General features: G+C 46.5%; 1 protein-coding gene across 15 annotated transcripts in view; it reads right to left on the bottom strand.

Moving 5' to 3' along the window:
- Positions 1-19,439, bottom strand: part of ptprt (protein tyrosine phosphatase receptor type T) — a 120,926-nt gene that overhangs the window by 13,233 nt on the left and 88,254 nt on the right. For 9 of the 15 annotated variants that reach the window (XM_061784112.1, XM_061784121.1, XM_061784119.1 and 6 more), the window contains 10 exons: positions 18,471-18,551; positions 16,945-16,980; positions 12,790-12,882; positions 11,915-12,009; positions 11,337-11,424; positions 6,791-6,876; positions 5,241-5,277; positions 4,106-4,203; positions 3,814-3,930; positions 407-561 (listed from right to left, as the gene is read on the bottom strand). In XM_061784112.1, the coding sequence (XP_061640096.1) occupies positions 407-561; positions 3,814-3,930; positions 4,106-4,203; positions 5,241-5,277; positions 6,791-6,876; positions 11,337-11,424; positions 11,915-12,009; positions 12,790-12,882; positions 16,945-16,980; positions 18,471-18,551 (886 nt within the window). The remainder of the gene's footprint in view (positions 1-406; positions 562-3,813; positions 3,931-4,105; positions 4,204-5,240; positions 5,278-6,790; positions 6,877-11,336; positions 11,425-11,914; positions 12,010-12,789; positions 12,883-16,944; positions 16,981-18,470; positions 18,552-19,439) is intronic. The other 6 variants (XM_061784124.1, XM_061784123.1, XM_061784125.1 and 3 more) reach the window with 3 other exon arrangements.

Below are 19,439 nucleotides of genomic sequence, written 5' to 3' on the forward strand. Positions count from 1 at the left end.
AAAAAGTGGAAACAATTAGACATTTTTATGAAAGAGTGCGGGCGACTCGACAAATACTGTGTTCTTCCTTGCAGGAAAGAGGAGAGAATGTCCAGGTCAGCGTACAAGGTCTTCAGATGTCACACATTCACTCAACATTGACATCACAAACATTGAATTGTTTCCGGGGAAACACCGCAAGTTGGCGCAAGCAAGTGCAGCACGCACAATGCGATAGAAGCTGCTGCGGTAGGCAGGAGATCTTGTGGTCTGCTCTGCACAATTTCTTCACTCCTTTGCAAGGAGCAGACTCGAAAGACAACTTTCGGGTGTTTCCCAGTAAACAATTGGCGGCCGTCGTGTTAGTCGGGAGACCCCGGCGTACTGCGCTCCGGGTCCGCTCGGTACGACGTGTGCGTAGTCGCACCTGCAGTGCGCCACGATGGGGCCGGCGTCGGGCGGGTTGAGGAACTTGACCTGGCGGATGAAGCCCAGCAGCCCGGTGGCGTAGCACGGAACGCCGTGGTCGGGCCAGCTGGTGAAGTGGAACTGGCGCAGCTCCCGCAGCTCGTGGTGACCCTTCTGGAAGGAATTATTATTATTAGAAAATATGACAACAAAAATCACGTCAGGGTTACAGACAACAGAAGCTGGAATTAGTTATTCGGTGATTGCCGTTCGGCAACTGGAGTCCGAGCGCTTACTGCCACCGACGAATATTTTCGGCGAGTACGTTTTTCAACAGGAAGGCGTGGAAGAGGGTCTCGCCCAGCTTGTCTGTGAAATTCAAGTTCGTAAACCACCGGCTGCACGATATTGGGAGGAAATGACATTGCGATTTTCGTCAACCCGTGAATTGCGATATATATTGCCATGTGAAAAACATACTTGAGACATTTGAAAACCAAAAATCTCTTGTATTGTATGGAGCGTTTATAATATCATAAAAATAAACTATAATTAATGAACTAAACTGTGCTCAATAGGGCACAGAGGTGGACTGAGTCAGTTGTGAGAAGTTGACCTGTATTTAAACTACGAAAGGACGCCATTCTTGAGCCGGTAAGAGTCCACCCAGACATGAAGTTAAAATCCTTTTTTCCTCCTGCCCAGTGGTATCATACTGGCCATTAGCACATTCCTAACACTATTCATTTGTTTTGAATCAATCTCCAATTCCTGAGGAAGAACTACTTTCCTGAACGCTTGAAATGGATTCTTATGACCCGGTTATTTACAGAGTACAGCGCCAAACGATGTGATAAATGTTGCCCACTCGACATCCATCGCAGCCTGGTCATCCTGGAAATGGGATTGCTCCAGGCTCCATCTGCGGTCCCTTCTCAATGTTTCTTCTTTTCTCCCCAAATGGGGTTTTGTGTATTTCCTTGCCTGAGTTGAGGGGATGTGGTCCATCTTTGTCAACTGCGGGCCTGCGGAGCCCTTTGAGACTCTTTTGTGTTCCAGGGCGAAACAAATAAACTTGACTTGACTTGGGCAAATCTCGTCCGGTCGCTCCTATCTCAAGGTGCTACTGCACAGCTGCCAAACCCAAGGCCCCGGGGCCAGATCCGGCCCGCCACATCACTTTATGTAACCCGCGAAATCAAATCATTTGTGTTGACTTCATGTTTCTAGCTAAAATACCAAATTGCTAATTGTCTTTACTTGAAAGAATTCTGAGATATTGCAAGCATTTTTTGTTAACAATACCACTTTTAAAAGAACAGTTTTGACTGACTTCTTTTTTCAGAACTTCCATTTATTGTGTACATGCGAGGCGATCCTCCACTTATTATGGTTTCACAGGGAAAGCCATGACGACGATGTGGCCCGCGACAAAACCAAGTTTAGCACCCCTGCACTACTGTACCACGATTACTAGGTCATCTAATTCTTGTACATCCAAATCCACAGAAAAGTTTGCGGTGTAGTGGTGTCCTTCAGTGTTTTTTTGGTTTTTTTTCAAAAGTCCATTGCATTATTTTTGGTTTTCTTGCTTTTCTGCACTTGTAACCTTGCATTTGTCCTCTGCGGGGGTTGCGCCTGCTCATCGCTCCATCCTCCACCTGAGCTCGGGGGAGGGCGGGGCTACAATGACCTGAGAGACCCTGAAGTGAGAGAGGACGAGACCCTCTCCTTTGAGGACCCGCTCGCTCTACAGCTCTGCGGGTAGAATCGATCCTGGTGAATTATTGAGGAGGGAGGCGTGCAGTGGTATGGATCCACCGGGGAGGAGGAGGGGAAAAAAAAGAAAAAGAAGAAAGAAATGATGCCGGCGTCTCGCTCGTCCTCTCGCAAACGTCTCTTCGCAAATGTTGGAAAATCTATGGACCTCCCCCCCCCCCCCCTGGGGGAACTACAGGCGGTGATGAGGACGATGATGAGGAGGATGATGATGTAGGTGCAAGGAACATAAAATAAACGTGTCAGCTGCATGGAGTAATAAACACCATAACCCGAGAAAACGTGTGGCAGCTGCTCTGGACTGATCTTTACATACATTTCATTATATTACTAGAAACCTTTTTCCATAACTAACCATAGGCCTAACTAGGCAACTACCTACCTACCGACCTAATTAGTAAATCATCGAAATGGCAAACTATCCACTAAGGCACTTGGTAGCTAACTTACGAGCTAATAAACTATCCAACTGAGTGAATGACTAACACACTAACTAGCTAACAAAAGATCCAATGAAATAACATTATAATAGCTCATTAAATAAATAATCACTCATCACTAATTGACCAAATGGCAAAGGAACTAACTAATCAGATACATATCAAGCTCAGAAACTAACCACCTATCGAAGAAAGCCTCTAACCAGCCAACCAACTTGCTAACTAGGGAACCGACCACCTAAAATAATCTAACCAATTAACTAACTCAGGAAGCAACTATTTAACAAGAACAACCTAACATAGCTTAGTGATAACTAACCGACGGCCAACTGACCGACTTACAAATGAACTAACTAACTGACTGACTGACTAGCTGAGGAACCTACGACTGTATCTGATCAAACAAAGCAAAATAGCATCGAACAAATAACCGACAAACATACTAACTAAGGAAATGACTGTCTGGAGTTAGCGTACTAACCAGTATTTATTTTGTTGTTGTTGCGTAGTACGAAGATATTAGTGCTTCTGTTCATAGAACAAAGTAGGTTCTTATTTGACCTTTTTGACCTTGTGACAAAGGCGGCGTGCCAATTGCAAAGATGTCCCCCCCCCCGCCGCTTCCCGAGCGAAGTCTCACTCCGCCACGTTCTCGCGCTCCTTAATCTCCCGGCGGATTAGCTTTGAATGAAAACCTTTTCGTCGGGAGCCGCGTTGCAATTAAAAGACTTCGCCAGGTGATCGACGTCACACCTCCTTCGCGGCTTTTGATGTCGCGCACACACACACGCAAAAACATATACACACACGCACAAATAAATGCATCCACACCACAAACATGCGCAAACGCAGACACAAATACACAAATGCATATACAGACACACATTTAAAAAATGCACACCTGCACACACACTCAAACAAACGCACATGCACACCAACACGCACACACAGATTCGCCACATACAACGCGCGCACACGGCCGAAAATGTGGAGGTGGTGAGGATTAGCATGGTGCTAAATGAGCTGACGTTGAGTCATCTTGGTAAGCGGCTCAAGTGCAAGTGAACGCAGCACGCGCACACACACACACACCAGCTTGACATTCTAAGCAGAAAAAATCAGAGGCGCCAGTATAGAACATATACGGTCGTGTCAAATTACAAATGACAAAAGTTGAATCTATGCGACGGCGTGTGGTGTTGTTTACCTTCTGCACGGTGAACGTTCGCACGACGTACTCGGCCAGCGGCTCCGTCTCCACCAGGGTGACTTTCACGTCGCCGTAAACTTCCGTCTCGTCGGGCCAGTAGCGGACGCACTTGACCTGAACACGCAAACGGGTTACGGCTCCAGATGAGGCTTTCAAACGAGGTCGAGATGACTCCCCCCCACCTCCCCAAGTTAAACATTGGAATACAATCTGTTCTTTCATTGTAGGATGTTCATAACGCTGTTACGACATTATCATTTTAACATTAGCATTAGTCCGAACAACTCACCCTGCCCACCTCCACCAGGTTGGTCACCATGACGATAGAGGCCGAGTTCTCCTGCCACACCATCCTCCAGAAATCCCTCACCGTCTCCTGCATGGGCCCTGATGCGCACGCACACACGAATATGAAGGACACGACATACAATAAAGACACACGCGCACAGCTAAACACATCCACTCACATGAAACACACACATGCTCAAAAACAAACACACATTTGCATGAAACACACAACTGTGCATAAACCGGCACACACACACACACACACACTCCTTTGTTTGTTTCACCAAGTAAGGCAATTGAGAACCGTTTCTCATTTCCAATGGCCACCTGGAAGCAATTTCGGGGTCAGTGTCTTGCCCGAGGGCACTTCGGGATTCCAACCGCTGACGAGCCGCTCTACCGAGAGTTGCCCACGTGAAACGAAACACACGTGCAGCACACATGCACGAACATCAGAGATGCAAACACGCAAACGTGAAAAACACACACACCTGCGCACACATGAAAAGTGCAGCTGCGCGCTAATGGGCTCTTAAATTTGTCAAGGGGATTTCCCCCCCCCCCCCCCCCCGCCCTTTTTTTTTGGGAATCAGTCCAGGAGGTTTAAATTTAGAAGGTTGCGGTACTAGCTTCCCTGTCATGAGCCATCCTTCAGTTCTGCTGCTGGAGCCTGGGTGGTGCTTTGCGCTCTCTCCCTCCCCTCTCTTTTTCCAGCACCTTCCTCGGCCGCGCACCTGCCACCAATCTGCCCTGGTTACCACCTGCATTGAAAGCTTGCCAAGTAAAGTATTAGAGCTACTCCGGCGGTACGACGGCTCCCCGGTCTCCACGTAAGCTACTCGATTCCTCGTCTCCTCTCTGACCTCCGTGCCTCTCCTTGTCCTCGGTGTTGCCTCCGCGTCGGTCGCCGAACCAGCCGCCTGCCACGCATTTCCTGCCTCCGCAGCCCGCCGGCGCACCTCAAGGACCATCGACGTTTCCCTTTTTCAAGAAACTATTCATCACAACCTCTCGGCCTCCGCCTGCTCTCGGGTCCAGTCTCCATCCGTTCATGACGGTCCCGTCCAAAAGGACGCCAACGAGCGCACACGCACGCACGCACAGACAGACGAACGGCGTGGTTGAACTGGAATTACCTTGCGTGGCGATGTAATGTCTGGGCCGGTGGTATCCCTGAGAGACGCACAAAACAAAACGCTTTAACGAGCGCTTGATGAAAGTATTTTGGATTGAAAACAGTGCTTTATGTGATGCCCTGTTTAAAAAAATAGTTTACTGTTGCTAATCATACGCGAACGAGCTCGGTTTACGCATCCTTTTCACTCTATAAACTTCGTCTTTACGTTTTTCTAGCAGCATTGATTCATAAACATACCGTTCAGGTCCATAAACATTGGGACATTTGGGCTCTAAACAGAACCACAATGGATTCAAAATGAAAAACGTTTTCAACTGTCATTTTAAGCGTATCTGCATCCAAATCGCCAAAGTGCTGTCAGAAATGCAACAGTCTTGTCTTCCACTTTTCGAATGCTAGCTCGCCGCGCGCTTGCGTCGCGTATCCTCGGGCGAAGCGAAGTTTCCGTAAAATCATTCTTTCATTCGAGCGCAGTGTGCAGTCGTTAATGCTAAGCTAGCTCAACAACATCGAGAAGTGAAATGAATTGTTTTCATATTTAAAGCTGGCGTATCCTTCCTGCATCTCAATTTCCTCTCTTAATTATCTTCAAGTCATCTTCCGCCTCCCGGCTGCACAAGTCAAGGTTGTATTCATGCATAAATATCATATTAAATAATAGCGGGCTTCGTTTTCCTCGCACGGGACACGTGGGAGTGACGAGCGCACGTCTTCCTCGCCCTCCTCATCCTCACGTCTGAGATGAGAACATTTATCACGTGCGCATTTTCATTAAAAACCTGCTCTGAGAAGGCTTTTATTATTATTATTAGTAGTGTTATTATTATCACAGTGCGCTCGGGTGGGGGGGTAGGGGGGGGGGGGCTGTATATTGTTGGGGTTTTAATTTTCTCATTTCCAAGAAGAGCACATTTGTTTGTTATCGCGGACGTCCTCCTCATATCTTTTTCCCCTGGTCACCTTCCGCCTCCTGGTCGCATTAAACATGTTATTATCCATATGTTACATTCAAGGGTAAAGCGTAAACATATTTTTAATGGAGCGTCGTCCATATGCCAAGTACGCGTGCGGAAAATGTAGAAGCAATGGAACAAAATTAGGAAAAGTTTGTCTTGGAAGGACACTGTGACAGTCCCCGGAAACCAAACTGGTAGACTTTTCTGGCAGAGCTTTTTTGTGGGTCTGCTCAAGGTAGACATGTTAAGCCAATTTCACGTTGCTAAGTCACATGGCCTTCGGGGGGCCGAATTAAAACAAAGAAATCTGTCGGAGAAATGGCCAACAAAGGCCACTTTCAACCAAAATGGCAGACTTCCTGTACATTTTCGAGCATGGCGTCTTAAGACTTTTTTGTGGATCTAATCCTAATCGACATGTCTGCCACATTTCACGTCGCTAAGTCAAATTTTCAAACAAGTAATGTCAACACTGGAACCCAAATGGCAGACTGTCTTTTCGGACTTTTTTGGCGGGTTTACTAACGTTGGCTCCATCGACCAAATATAATGCGGCTCAGTGAAAGTAGCTGGCGAGTGAACTTGAACTCACGTCAATGAAGTTGGCGTTGATGTAGTCGGAGTGAGGCTCTCCGTCCAGCAGCTGCAGTCGCACTCTGGTGTGATCGTCTGTGGGGTCAGATAACACCGCAAACAACACACAACAGGCCTAAAGTTACGCCGACCCACAAAGCGCCAACGCGTGGCGTGGGCGTGGCTCAAATGCCACCCGGTGACGTCGCCCCTCCCCCACTCAATAAGAACTTGAGCGGGCGCTTTAGAGAGCATCGTTGTCGGCCGTGAGTGCACGCTCGTCACGCAGAGAAAGGCGGACGAGAGAGAAGGAATTTATTTATTTCTTTTTTTGAAGTCCGATGTGACAGCCGGCATGTGGACCAGGGCTTCGCGCTTGCGTGGCCCCGTTAGAACGCCTCGTTGTCGCGGTGTGGACGACGCCCTGTGACGACGCGGTTCGCCGTATTCCCTTTTCCCCCCCCAAGTCATTCAAATTGGGCATGGCGGTTAACGACACTCTTCGCTGTGCTGTGTCCAATTTACAAGACATCTATTTTCACTTTGCAGGGACTTGTCGGTTTGTTTAATGGTCAAACCGGGTCGCTCTCCCTCCTCGGGTTCCTCCCTTCCTCATCGAGCTCGTCGCATCCCCGCTCCGCCGCCCCATTAGTCCGCCGCGCCGCCGACTGGTCATTTTTGCGGGGCCGGTGTCAGAGGCTGTCATAACACCGCAGCGACCTGCGCGGAGAAGCCCGGAGCGGGGCGGCGCTCCGCTCCTCTCCAGCCCAGGGAGGGCAGCCTCTAATTGGGCCGAGTTGGCAGGAGGCGCTGGCTCCAAAGCAGCAGAAGAGCTGGACCCAGTCCACAGCTTTGGTTGTGTGTGTCTTTGACGCGCGCGCATAAACTACTTCGAGTGCCTTCAAGAGTTTCACATAGTCCACTAGTTCACCTTGAGAGTCGAGACTTACGTTTCAAACTTCGACGTTTCTCCTCTCAGCCACGAGCGGCAAATCTGCCAAATTGGGCAAAGGTCCGGCGATCCGCTGGCGTTTGTAATGTTACGCGGTAACATTTCCTTTTTAAAACGATTCAATTTGATTCTTCATAGTGATGAAGTGAAACAATTCATGAATTAATCAACACCTAATGGATCATCAAAGTGACTGGCAACCATTTGGATCTTCCGTTCATCGTTTCGAGACCTTACAATTGTCCAAATCATCTGAATTTCAACAAGAAATATTCTCTGATTTCTGTCGTCCTCCATGAAAGCAAAGTGAATATCGTTGTTTCCAGACATTCGCAAACATCCGCGTTCGCTTCGGAAAAGAACCATTCGCATTTTTGTCGATTTTCTGATTGATTGACTGAATTCTTGATTTCGAACATGTGAAAAAAAATATATGCGCAAACAAAGACAATAAACAAAACAAACAAGATTTGAACCAAATCCAAAAATAAAGCGAAATGTTTGTTACTCCTAGATCGGCTTCGTTATCATCTTATACAACATCAATTTGGTACTCAAATTAAGATTGCCTATAAATAATAGACCAGGTGGGGACAGACCAATAGTATTGCTTTTGCCCCAAATATGAATTTGACCATATTCGGACATTTTCCACCCAACAGCGACAATATTCTGCTGTTTCTGAATAAAGCCGTGACTTTTTATTGCTACATACAACAGCGATATAACTGCCTCTTCCTGCTGCCGTTCACGTCCGACTTCGTACGTGTTCTATCAGCTTCCGACGTACTGCTCGTATACACGACCGCGTTTCGGTCCATGTATCGTTTTTAGCCGCATCCAACGCCGCTGACGATTCTAATCTCTTCGGGTGCAGAAGTGTTCAATGCACACAGCGTAGTTGGAAGCTGAGTTGGAGAGTCCGTTCGGTCATTAACGCGCGAGCCTCGCTCTCCTCCTCGACCTCCTCGACCTCCTCGAACTCCTCTCACCTCTTTTTTTTTTTTTTTGAAATGTTCCCTTTCGGGAAAAAGGTCTCTGGCGTCCTTACCCGACGAGTATAGCGGAGGAAAAATTGGACTGGCGCTGACCTCAGTGTTTACACGGCGAAGTGATGAAGTTTATTTGAAAAAGCTTGGAAGTGCTGAACATCACTTTTTTTTTTTTTTTTTTTTTTTGCCTCCTCGGCCCAAATCTTTAAAACACGCGCACGCGCACGCACGCATACGCTCTCCTCATCTTCTCCGTTTGCGTCCGTCATGGATCTCGCTAATCAGTTAACTCGCCGCCGAGTCGTCCAAGCCGGAGGCGTTCGCGAGTTTAATAGACTGGCTGCTGTGCGTGCGCGCACGCTTGTTTGTGTGGCGCGCGTAGCACGTATCCATCCGCCGACAACAGGCTTCCGTGCGTGTGGCGCGTGTGTGGTGAAGGGTATTAAAGTGTGTAATAGCCTATTAAGTCCACAGCTCCCTCCAGCTGATGTGTCAAACAACTCGGAATGTTGACACGCGCAAACGCACGCACGCACGCGCGCACGCAACAGTGGAATGAAGAAGAATCCTGTTCATCTTCATGTGGCCGCTTCAAACCATAAAGGTAGACTTCGGGCGTCTTTTGGGACTTTTTGGTGGGTCTACTCATGACCGACGTGCCTACCAAATTTCACATTGGTAAGTTCAAGTGGCTTTGGGGGCTGAATTTGAAAAAAAAAACACTCCAAAGAACGGCTGAAAATGACCAAAATAACCCTAAATGTCCGGGACCGAGGTTGAGGCGGCCATTTTGCATTCACAGGAAATAAATGTTGTTATTATTTCTGAGATGAGACCAAATATGTCCGAATTTGTGAAAACGATTGCATGTGTTGACCGTTATTCCGTGCAATGGCGTCAGTGAGTAGTTGGGATCAACGTTTGATTACTCTCATTATACAGTAAGGACAGTTTATCAATGGTAACCCTAACCCCAAAAGGATATATATATATATATATATATATGTGTCTTTAATGTTATGAATCAAATGACATGAAAAGGACCCATAGATTTAAAGAGCTGAAGAAAGAAATGACAATATGAGACAAATCGCTCTCCTTGGGAACTTTCCTTGGCCTTTAGCAAGCACCAGCAGATGAATACGCGGGAAAAGTTGGAATCTCACTCAACGTTTGCTCAGCTTCCACCAGAAGAAGAAGAATGAAAAGGAAAAGGTGATGCGGAGTTCAAGCCAAATGTTTTCCTGCGTCGTCTGATGGCCTCCCCCTCGGGGGGCCTCTTGACGACGTTTTCTTTAGAAAATGAGTTTTTGTGCGAGACGGACACTTTCCATTACCGGGCGGCCGGTAATTAAAACATTTGCGCTAATAGCAAATTCATCATCATTCCTGCGGGCCGTCCGGACTTTGACAGCTTATTTCATTTCATTTCTTTCATTTGAGAGCCTTCAGGTCTCCGTGTCGAGGCGCCGCGCCACGCCACGCGACACGGAGACCTTTAATTATGTACGCGCGTCGCACAACGCTGCTCCGACTTGTCAACGCGCACAATGCATTTCCACACTCTCAAATCGCATCTATTCATTATTCATTACGCCTACCTGCGTATTTCCATGACTTTATGACATGAACATGACCGTTACGCTTAAATCGTCGTCAAATTCAGGAAAACAAAAACCCAAAAAACAAGACGGGAGCGTGTGCGGCTGAGTTAAGCGAGGTTTGTGTTTTGTGGCGAGTCCGCAAAGTTTGCCACACATCTTATGTATGATGACACGTTCACAGATTTGGCGATTCGGCGTCGCCCATCTGTCCCGTGTACATGCCGCAAATTTGGTACGGATCGCAGGAAAAGACCCCTGAAAATGGCCGCTTCAAAGCAAAGTGACAGACTTTCTGTCTCTTTTTTGTTGGTCTGCTTAGTGGAAAGACATTTGCGCCAGATCTCATCTTGCTCGGTGAAGCGGGCTCCCAGGGGCCAAGTTCCCAAAACTTCCCAAAGTCAAGCCACTGAGCCGAAAATGGCGACGTGAAAGCAAAAGCACGGCTTCTCCAGACTTTTGGGGTGGCCTTACAGCACGGGTGGCAAACTCAAGGCCCGGGGGGCCAAATCTGGCCCGCCAAGTCATTTCATGGGGCCCGCAAAAGCAAATCACTTTTGTGATTCTTGCTCAAATTTCCATAAAATAATAACAATAAATAGTATCGTTGAGACATTGCAAGCTTTTTCTGTTTACAGTAACTTGAACAATAGTCGAACAAACCATTATCCATGACTTCTGATTTCAAATTCCATCAATTTGTAGTATGGATGTAATAATACAATGTGGCCCGCGACAAAAACGGGTTTCCCACACCTGCCTTACCGTATCTACCAAATTTCATGCTGAGAAGTCAAACTGGCTTTGGGGGCAGTCTTGTTATTTGAAATCCAGTCGGGCGCAACTCAGAACAACTTAGCTTAAACTGGACAATTCAAACCAAGACGGCAGACTTCTCGTGCGCTTCTGAGACTTCTTTTTTTTGGGGGGGCCCTACCAAGTTTCATGTTGACATGTCAAACTGTCAGTCACTTACACGTGATGCTAACACCAAGAAGAAAAAAGCGAGGCAGTACTCACAAGCGATGATGTTGCCATAGCGATTCTTGTTGCGGTTCTCCTCTTTTTTGGCCGTTTCCCAGGGCGCCGTCTGTCCCTCCGCCAGAGCCTGGAAGCACACGCGCGCACTAATTCCCAATTCCAGTTTGAAAAGGCGGTAGGTAGGAAAGCGCTGCATTCGGGGAGCACATACGGGCCGGGCGCCGCCGGGATGGCGGAAAGCGCGGCCTGAATATTTGCCGCGCACGACGCTAACAAATGGCACAACAAAACCTTTTGCACGTTTCTCAAAAGAAACTGAATTTTTCAATCCTGCCCTGAATCCTGCCCTCCGTCTGTGCCTCCATGGTACTTGTTGGCAAATATTATGTACTTACTTGTATTATACAGTATTTTTGTTTTTTTTAATTATTAGAATATTTCTTTTTTCCAAACAAGTTTCCTTTTGAATGCCCCAAAATACAACTTCATGCAAGATTACAACTACTGTACATTCTTTTACGATGTAAAAAGATTCAAGACAAAAATAAAATGGCTCTTTTTCCCGACGGATCGTCGACTCGCATCTCCCCAAATGCAACTCGCTCGTTGCCGTTCACCTCGTATTCCTCCTTGAATCCGTAGCCTTGGCCGCATTTCATCTGCGTGATGTGCTGCAGGAGGTCGGCCACGCGGATGGCCGGCTGGAACTGACCTGAGGGTCGGCACACGGACAAAAGTATCGGGACACGCCCGTCGCACTCAATGAACCGATCCGAGGTCGGACTGGAGGGAATCGTCATTGTTCATCTTATCATTTGACATATTGGACAATTCACCCAATTCATTTCTAACTTTGGCTCTTTAAATACAGTGGAACCTTGGTTTACAAACAATTCTCTTTACTCTCTTTAATTTTCCAAGAAGAATGACCTGAGTTGGCGGCACGCCCTATTTTTGGTTCACCGCCTTGTTATTTCTTGCAACGTGTAAACCTCATTGGCTGCATGCGTCACGCACACCGCAAGCAGAATTGTATTTTCGCCCTAAATTAGCCCCCACAAAGTGATCGGAGGATGCGGCGGAGGCCACCAAGAAACTTAAAATACATACAGATTAAAAAAAAAAAAGAGGCAAACCTAACTTTGTTCTGCGGCCGGAACGGATGAATTGCTTTTTCCATTCATTCCAATGGGAAACATTACCTGGGTTTACCAAGGAAGGCACTGAATGAATGAAATTGGTAAACAGAGGTTCTGCTGTTCTGCTGCTGATCGGTTTTGGCCAACTGAAACCCATGAAAACTCACTTTGATTCCCTTTTTACTGGATGAAATCATACAATTTGAGTAACATGGCTTTCATTCGAGACTCGACGCTCTAAAATTGATGATTGACTTCTTTTTTTTTTTTTTTAAATGTTACAGTTTTGAGGTGGGGCGCTGCGGGTCCTCCGCTTTGCCGGCCGGTTCGCGAGATCGGTGCGGGCGGCGTACCGCTTTGGTAGGCGAGCTCCACCGACTCGCGCCCGCCGTACGGGAAGCTCTGCAGCGTCAGCGAGGGCTGGGCGAGCGACGGCTGGCTGCTCTCTGTCGAGCCGGTCCGGAAAGACAAAATGGCGTCAGTGTTACCGTGACGACGACAACAACAACCGTTGGGTACACGTAGACAGTGGCACGGACGATACGCAGGCTTTTAAGGTTTTTAGCGTCGATGACATCTTAGACTTCCAAAAAAACAAAAAAAAATCACATTTATCACCGACAACACAAAAGCCTTAAGAAGTCATGTCAGAAAAGACACAGGAAATCGGCCATTTTGCTCTGAAGCGGCCATTTCAGGGTCCTTTTGGCCACTTTGAAGGACAAAGTTGTCCCGAAGATTTTGTCCGATCGCGACCACATTTGGAAGCACGTAAACTGAACAGATGCCTGAGACTCAATTGCAGGAAATCAAATTGTCACTGCGTTGGGATGGCGACGTTTGATGAGTCACCGCAAAATCAATCCAATAAAGCCGCTTTTCAAAGTTGCTGTTTGACTTAAGCGTAAGCTTTTTGTTTTTCTAACTATTCGACTGAAGCTTTTTGCCGCTCGAGTTAACAGTGCACTATTTGGCGGAAGCTTTTCACTGTTGAACCTAATGTCACACTATTTGTCTGAGGCTTTTCACTCTTTAACGTAACGCCGCACTCAAGGCTGTTGATCGGGGGTCTCCATGGCAACCGCCGGGTTATTTTGCTCCTTTTGATGAGCCGGTGTGGCGTCATTAGAGTTTTATTTTTAGGGCCAATGATGACATAGCGCTCGCTTGAATGCAGGGAGAAGCGGGTGTGGCTATTTGCAAGTTGCAGCCCGCGCGCACACACTTTGGTGCGCGTGCGCTCGGCAGGCTCGCGCGTGCATCAAGCCGGCCGTGAAATGGAGTCGGAGCAGCAGCTCCACAACACTGGCCATCTTGCAGACATCTCTCTGCCACTGTGTGTGTGCGCGCGCGCGTGTGTGAGCGGATTGCACCTGCCAGCGCTGATAGGTAGCATGTCTTTTTATGGCGCGCTATTTCCCAGAAGCTCCTCACTCTTTATGTTAATGAGCCACTATTTGACAGACACTTCTTTGAGTTTATCTTAATGGTGCAAGAATAGGCTTCTCCCCCCCCCCCACAATTTTGTGAAGGATAAAGAGCAAAAAAAGATGGAAAGAAGAAGAAGAAGAGACAGTGAAAGAAAAGGAAAGCGGTGTGAATGTAAGGCGTAATATATAATATCAAATAGTGTATAAGCTGTGTAAGCAGAGAGTTAAGATGCGTCTCCGCCGGGCGGCCGCGCATAAAGGTTAAAAATGACTCTGCCTCAAGCCCGCTCTCACCTTCAATTACCCGGCACTGACGCATTACAGCCACACAAAATGGCTGCCATTAGCTATAATCACCCTGCATTCAGCTAATGCTATGCTGAAAGAGACGGCGGGAGAATAATTGCCCATTCGGGGGGAAAAAGAAAGGGAAAAAAAAAAACAAAAAAAAACGCAGCATCTTCCAAAGGCAAAGAAATAACAAAACCACATCAGGCCTCAGTACTGCCGAGGAACCAAGTACAAATACTTGCATGTACTATAAACGCGGATTTTTCAAGTACTATTTTAATACTGTATTTATTTAGGTGTTGTTTTTTTACATTTGATCTCAGACATTTGTACAGTGAACTCATGTACTGGTCCATGTAGTAGTGTGTTCAAAACCACCACAAAACTTGACTTTCCACTAGCTTAATGCTAACACACAATGCAAAACGCCATAGACGGGCCAACGAATAGCATCGATAGTTGCGCCGTTTTAAGCGACAGATATTGGAACACAAACGGTGCCTCAATACATGTAGACTGATAATTTAACAATACTCACAGGCATATATTCTTCATCCTCTGCAAAATCTTTTTTTTTTTTAAATTCCGTTTACTGAGTCACTTACACTAGTTACAGTCTTCTTCTTACACTGCCCCCTGGTGGCCAAGTAACGCACACAGAAGAAGTCGCAATTGATCACATTCTAACATTCTCACATTAATTTACATTCTATTTATATTACTACATTACTTTATGGCGGCACGGTGGTCGACTGGTTAGAGCGTCTGCCTCACAGTTCTGAGGACCGGGGTTCAAATCCCTTCCCCGCCTGTGTGGAGTTTGCATGTTCTCCCCGTGCCTGCGTGGCTTTTCTCCGGGCGCTCCGGTTTCCTCCCACATCCCAAAAACGGAATGGTTGTTTGTTTGTATGTGCCCTGCGATTGGCTGGCAACCAGTTCAGGGTGTACCCCGCCTCCTGCCCGATGATCGCTGGGATAGGCTCCAGCACGCTCGCGTGAGGATAAAGCTTTCGCACAAAACGGCACAAAAAATTGTGTTGTTTTTTTTTTTTAGGGGGGAGGCTAGAAAGTTGCCAAAAAATACTCAAGTAAAGAACAGAAACCTGAAGAATCGACTTAAGTACAGTAACCAAGTACTTTATTTGCACTTGTTTAGTTTCCAGCACCTGTGCAAGCGGGCCTCTTGTTCTTTTCTTCTGCTCGGGTGACTTTGCGGCGCGTCGCCACAGAAAACTTGCGACGGGCCGTCCTTGCAGCGACACAAAATTCTGACGAGGCATCGAGGGAAATCAATCGCGAGCGCGAGACGTGTTCTCGCATAAAAGACGCGACACCGCGCCGGCCTTCGTCCTGATCCCCGGGATTTGCACCGCATTAGCGTTAACTCCCCCCGTGGATGCGCCAAACCCTGCGCGCGTCCTGTTTGTCGCCGCGGGAAACGCTGACGTGTCCTCGCGCTTTCCTGCCGAGGAGTTGCGCCATTGTTGTGCGGCCGAGTCGAACGCCTGAGACCGGCGCAAAGACGGCCGGGCGGTTGCTGCGCGACACACGCGCACGTCAACAAACACACGCACACACATACACACTAAACAACACAACAAATACTACAACACACATAAACTGTGCAACACACAACATAACGCATACAAAAATGCACACACCACAAAACACACAAAAGACAACAAAACACACACAGATGCAAGCACACGTGCGCACAGACAAAAGAACGCTACACAAGACATACACACAAAAGTACAACAAATACTGACACACAAACACTCTCTCACACACAATACAACACAACAGCAGGGACACACACAAAAAACACAACACACACAACAACACACCTCAAAACACAACATGACACACAAACCCACACTTATATATTCAGTAACCCCCCTCACACACACACACACACAGCTAAATCCCAGTGCGCTCGGTCGGCATGGCGGATTTAGCCGCGCCCCCCCCCCCCCCCCCCCCTCCCGACTTTGATCCCTCAATGTGCACGCGTCTTTCTCTTTCGCATATAATGACTTTCTCCTCACAGCTCATTTTCCAGCTCCAAGTACCTGAAGTGTGTCGGAAGGTCCGAGTTTTCCCTCGGAAACCAAAACCACTTCCAACGCTCCGGGATCCGTTTGGAGTTTCACGGTGACTCGTCAGTCTGCAGTCAAGTTCCGCCTACACGCAATAACCAAAACCTTGCGCCGGAAAGTGGCGCCTTGAGATACGTCTGGACAGCACGGACGTCTCAGCTCCTCGCGGAAGATAAAGAATATATGACTGCGAGTCCTGTGATATTGAAGGTCAAAATGTATTGCTGTACCGTCAAATATCCGTTGCTTATAGTGTTTCCTGTTAGCATTAGCATTAAAGGCTAAAGGCTAAGCTATGTGTTTGTTTTAAAATAAACATTTTGTAATTCTCCGTTTTCTACGCTCGTATCTCAAGTTTGCGCTCGGAAGTCAGAGCAAAACAATCAGACCGGCGAAGGCTCGTATGCCGAAAAACCGCTAAGTCGGCTCACTCGTATCTCAAAGTGCCACTGTACTCCGAATTTAGCGTCGTCCATCTGTCTCGTACACATGGTTCAAATTTGGTAATAATTGGACAAAATCTCGAGGACAAGTTTGTCTTTGAATGACGCCTGGAACTGGCCCAAATCACAGAAACAAAATGGCACCTTCCATGGTGTTTCAATTGTGGAAACACACACACACACACACACACACACAGAGCGTGACGTGAATGCTAATGCTAATGCTAAGGTGACTTTTGTCTTACCCAGAGATGCGGTGGCAGGTACCGACTCTTTGGACACTGGAAGACAACATCACAATAATCAATAAGCAAAACAACAAGGACCGACAGACACGCCACGCATAACTTTCCGCACCGTTGCCATGACGACCGAGGAGATGTGATTTCATCGAGCAGTTCAAAATTTCACCGGAACACGGTTTAGTAAAAAGAGTTAGTATGAATTATTGTTTTTACCACCAGCCTTAGCTGCTAAATTCACTTTACAGTTCACGACCATCATAAACAAAAAAGGTTTAGGGGGCCGACAGGTGAGCCTGGTGGAATCGGAAATTTGGACTTGGAATGTCTCAACACGGACGGGAAACACTTTTTATTCTTTAGTGTGGTTTTCCAGGTAGAGTGTACAGAAAGTACAATTCCATAGATAAAAAAAATATTAATTCAAATTACTTTTTATATTTTATTATGAAATATTTAAATTGGATTAGTTAGCTTTTATTTTTTTTCCAAGTACAATGTGTGTTCATAACATAATTGTTTCCAAAAACAACACAACAATTTCAACAAACAAAGAAAAGAGTCTAGTTGCCTCAAATGAATGTTTCCGGATGACCTTAACCTGTTGATGACTGGAAATCTACATTTGATTTTTTTTTATTGATAGTGTGACAGCAAGTTAAAAACGACTTGGGCAATTATGCTATGAGGCTAACAAAATACTAAAATACAGTCAAATAAAAGAAACATTTAAATACAACAAATAGAGCGTACACAACTGAGTTCGACACAGATGTGTATCGATCTGCCCACCTTTGCATAAAATTTCCTTTATAGTCAAAAACCAAAGCAAACTCCCCCCCCCAAAAAAAAAACAAAAAAAAGTTAGGGTGCTGACAGTTAATCCTGGTGGGATCCCGTCGTCCAATTTTCCAACTGGATCGATATAAAAGAAAAACACTTTTCTCCAGTGTGTGTGCGTTCATGAGTATTTTGTTTTCCCAAGTACCGAAAATGACATAAAATCTCTCCCGTCATCTGGATGTTTTTATTACATGCAATTAGCAATTTAATTCCAAGTAGAGTATGTGTTCAGAAAAAAAATTTAATGTAATTAAATATATACAGTGGATCCCATCATATTTGTGGTTCGGAATCTGCAAATGAATCTATTTGCTCGATTTAAAAAAAAAAAAAACATCTTTTTTTTTACATTTTTCGTGGCAATTATAAAGGGGCGTCGTTTAATGGCATATTTTCTATCTGTAGTTGGGGTTGGTCCCTATCTCCCCACCAATAGCGGGGCTCCACTGTATTAAAAAAAAATCCAAATACTAACATTAATTTAAAAAAAATAAAGAAAGAAAGAAACTGTACATAACTTGTGAGTGAGTTCCAATCAGCACAGAAATAAAACGCTATGGAGGCTGAAAGGTGATCCTGGTGGGATCCCATCATCCAATTTCCCACCAAGAATGTCTCAACAGGGAAGAAAAACACTTTTTTTCCCTCCAGTGTGTGTGTGTTTGTGTGTGCGTGCGTGCGTATACCTGAGTAGTACGAATTCAGCAGGGATTTGGTCTGCAGCGTTTTGCTTCCCTGCAAGGAGAAGGAGCAGGAAGAGGGGGAGGCTGAAAGAAAAAAAAAAGAGGAGGATGAGAAGAGAAGGTGAAGAGCAGGTGAGATGGAAAACAGCAGCAGCAGCAGCAGCAGCAGCAGCGGGAGGCAAGATGAGGAAGTGAGAGGATGCACAGAAAGCGGAAGGAAAGAAAATAGGCCTCGGCAAGCTCACAGGAGAAAACATCACAGAACGCCTTGAAAGGGAAAAAAATCAATCGTCCATATTCAAGACAAGGCTTGCTAACACGAATGGCTACAAATATTGAATTTCCAAAAGAAAAAGCGCAGAGAGCACTGAAACGCGTCACACGTTGATTGCGGGCATAAAGACGAGTGACGACGCAACAACAACGGCAACGGCGCTTTGATCGTTTTGTCTCCGAGGCCCGTCGCCAAAATGCTAAAAACAAGGCTAACGACAAAGCCAGCGCCGCGCTTTAGTGTGACTTCCGCTGGTCTGAAAATGCAAAAGAAAGACACACAAGTGCATACAGACATGCAACTCCCTTGGTAACAAGTTTCAAGAAGTAACACACTTCTCTTCTCGTTCTTTCTTTCCCCCCCTCTCTCTTCTCAACTAACCTTGCCTTTCCATGGCCAAGCAAGCATTCCCAAAAGGCCAGCGTGACATTTTCAGGAGAAACATGCCCGCCAAACGTTTTAGAGCGGGAAGGTCCTTTGTTTTTGTTGCATACCGAAGACATTTGGGTTTCAGATCGAAAGATGAATACGAGAGAAAAGTTCCGAATCCCGGCTTTTATTTGGAGCTGGCCTTTTATTAAACAACTGCTTGAAGCCGCCCACTTTTCAAGTCAGCCAAAGTATTGGAACACGTGACAGATGGGTGCTTGGAGTTGCTCCGGTTGACTGCTTAAGCTGTGGCGTCGGTAGATCCAAAG

This window comes from Phyllopteryx taeniolatus, chromosome 9 (assembly GCF_024500385.1).
Source record: "Phyllopteryx taeniolatus isolate TA_2022b chromosome 9, UOR_Ptae_1.2, whole genome shotgun sequence".
Classification (NCBI taxonomy): domain Eukaryota; kingdom Metazoa; phylum Chordata; class Actinopteri; order Syngnathiformes; family Syngnathidae; genus Phyllopteryx; species Phyllopteryx taeniolatus.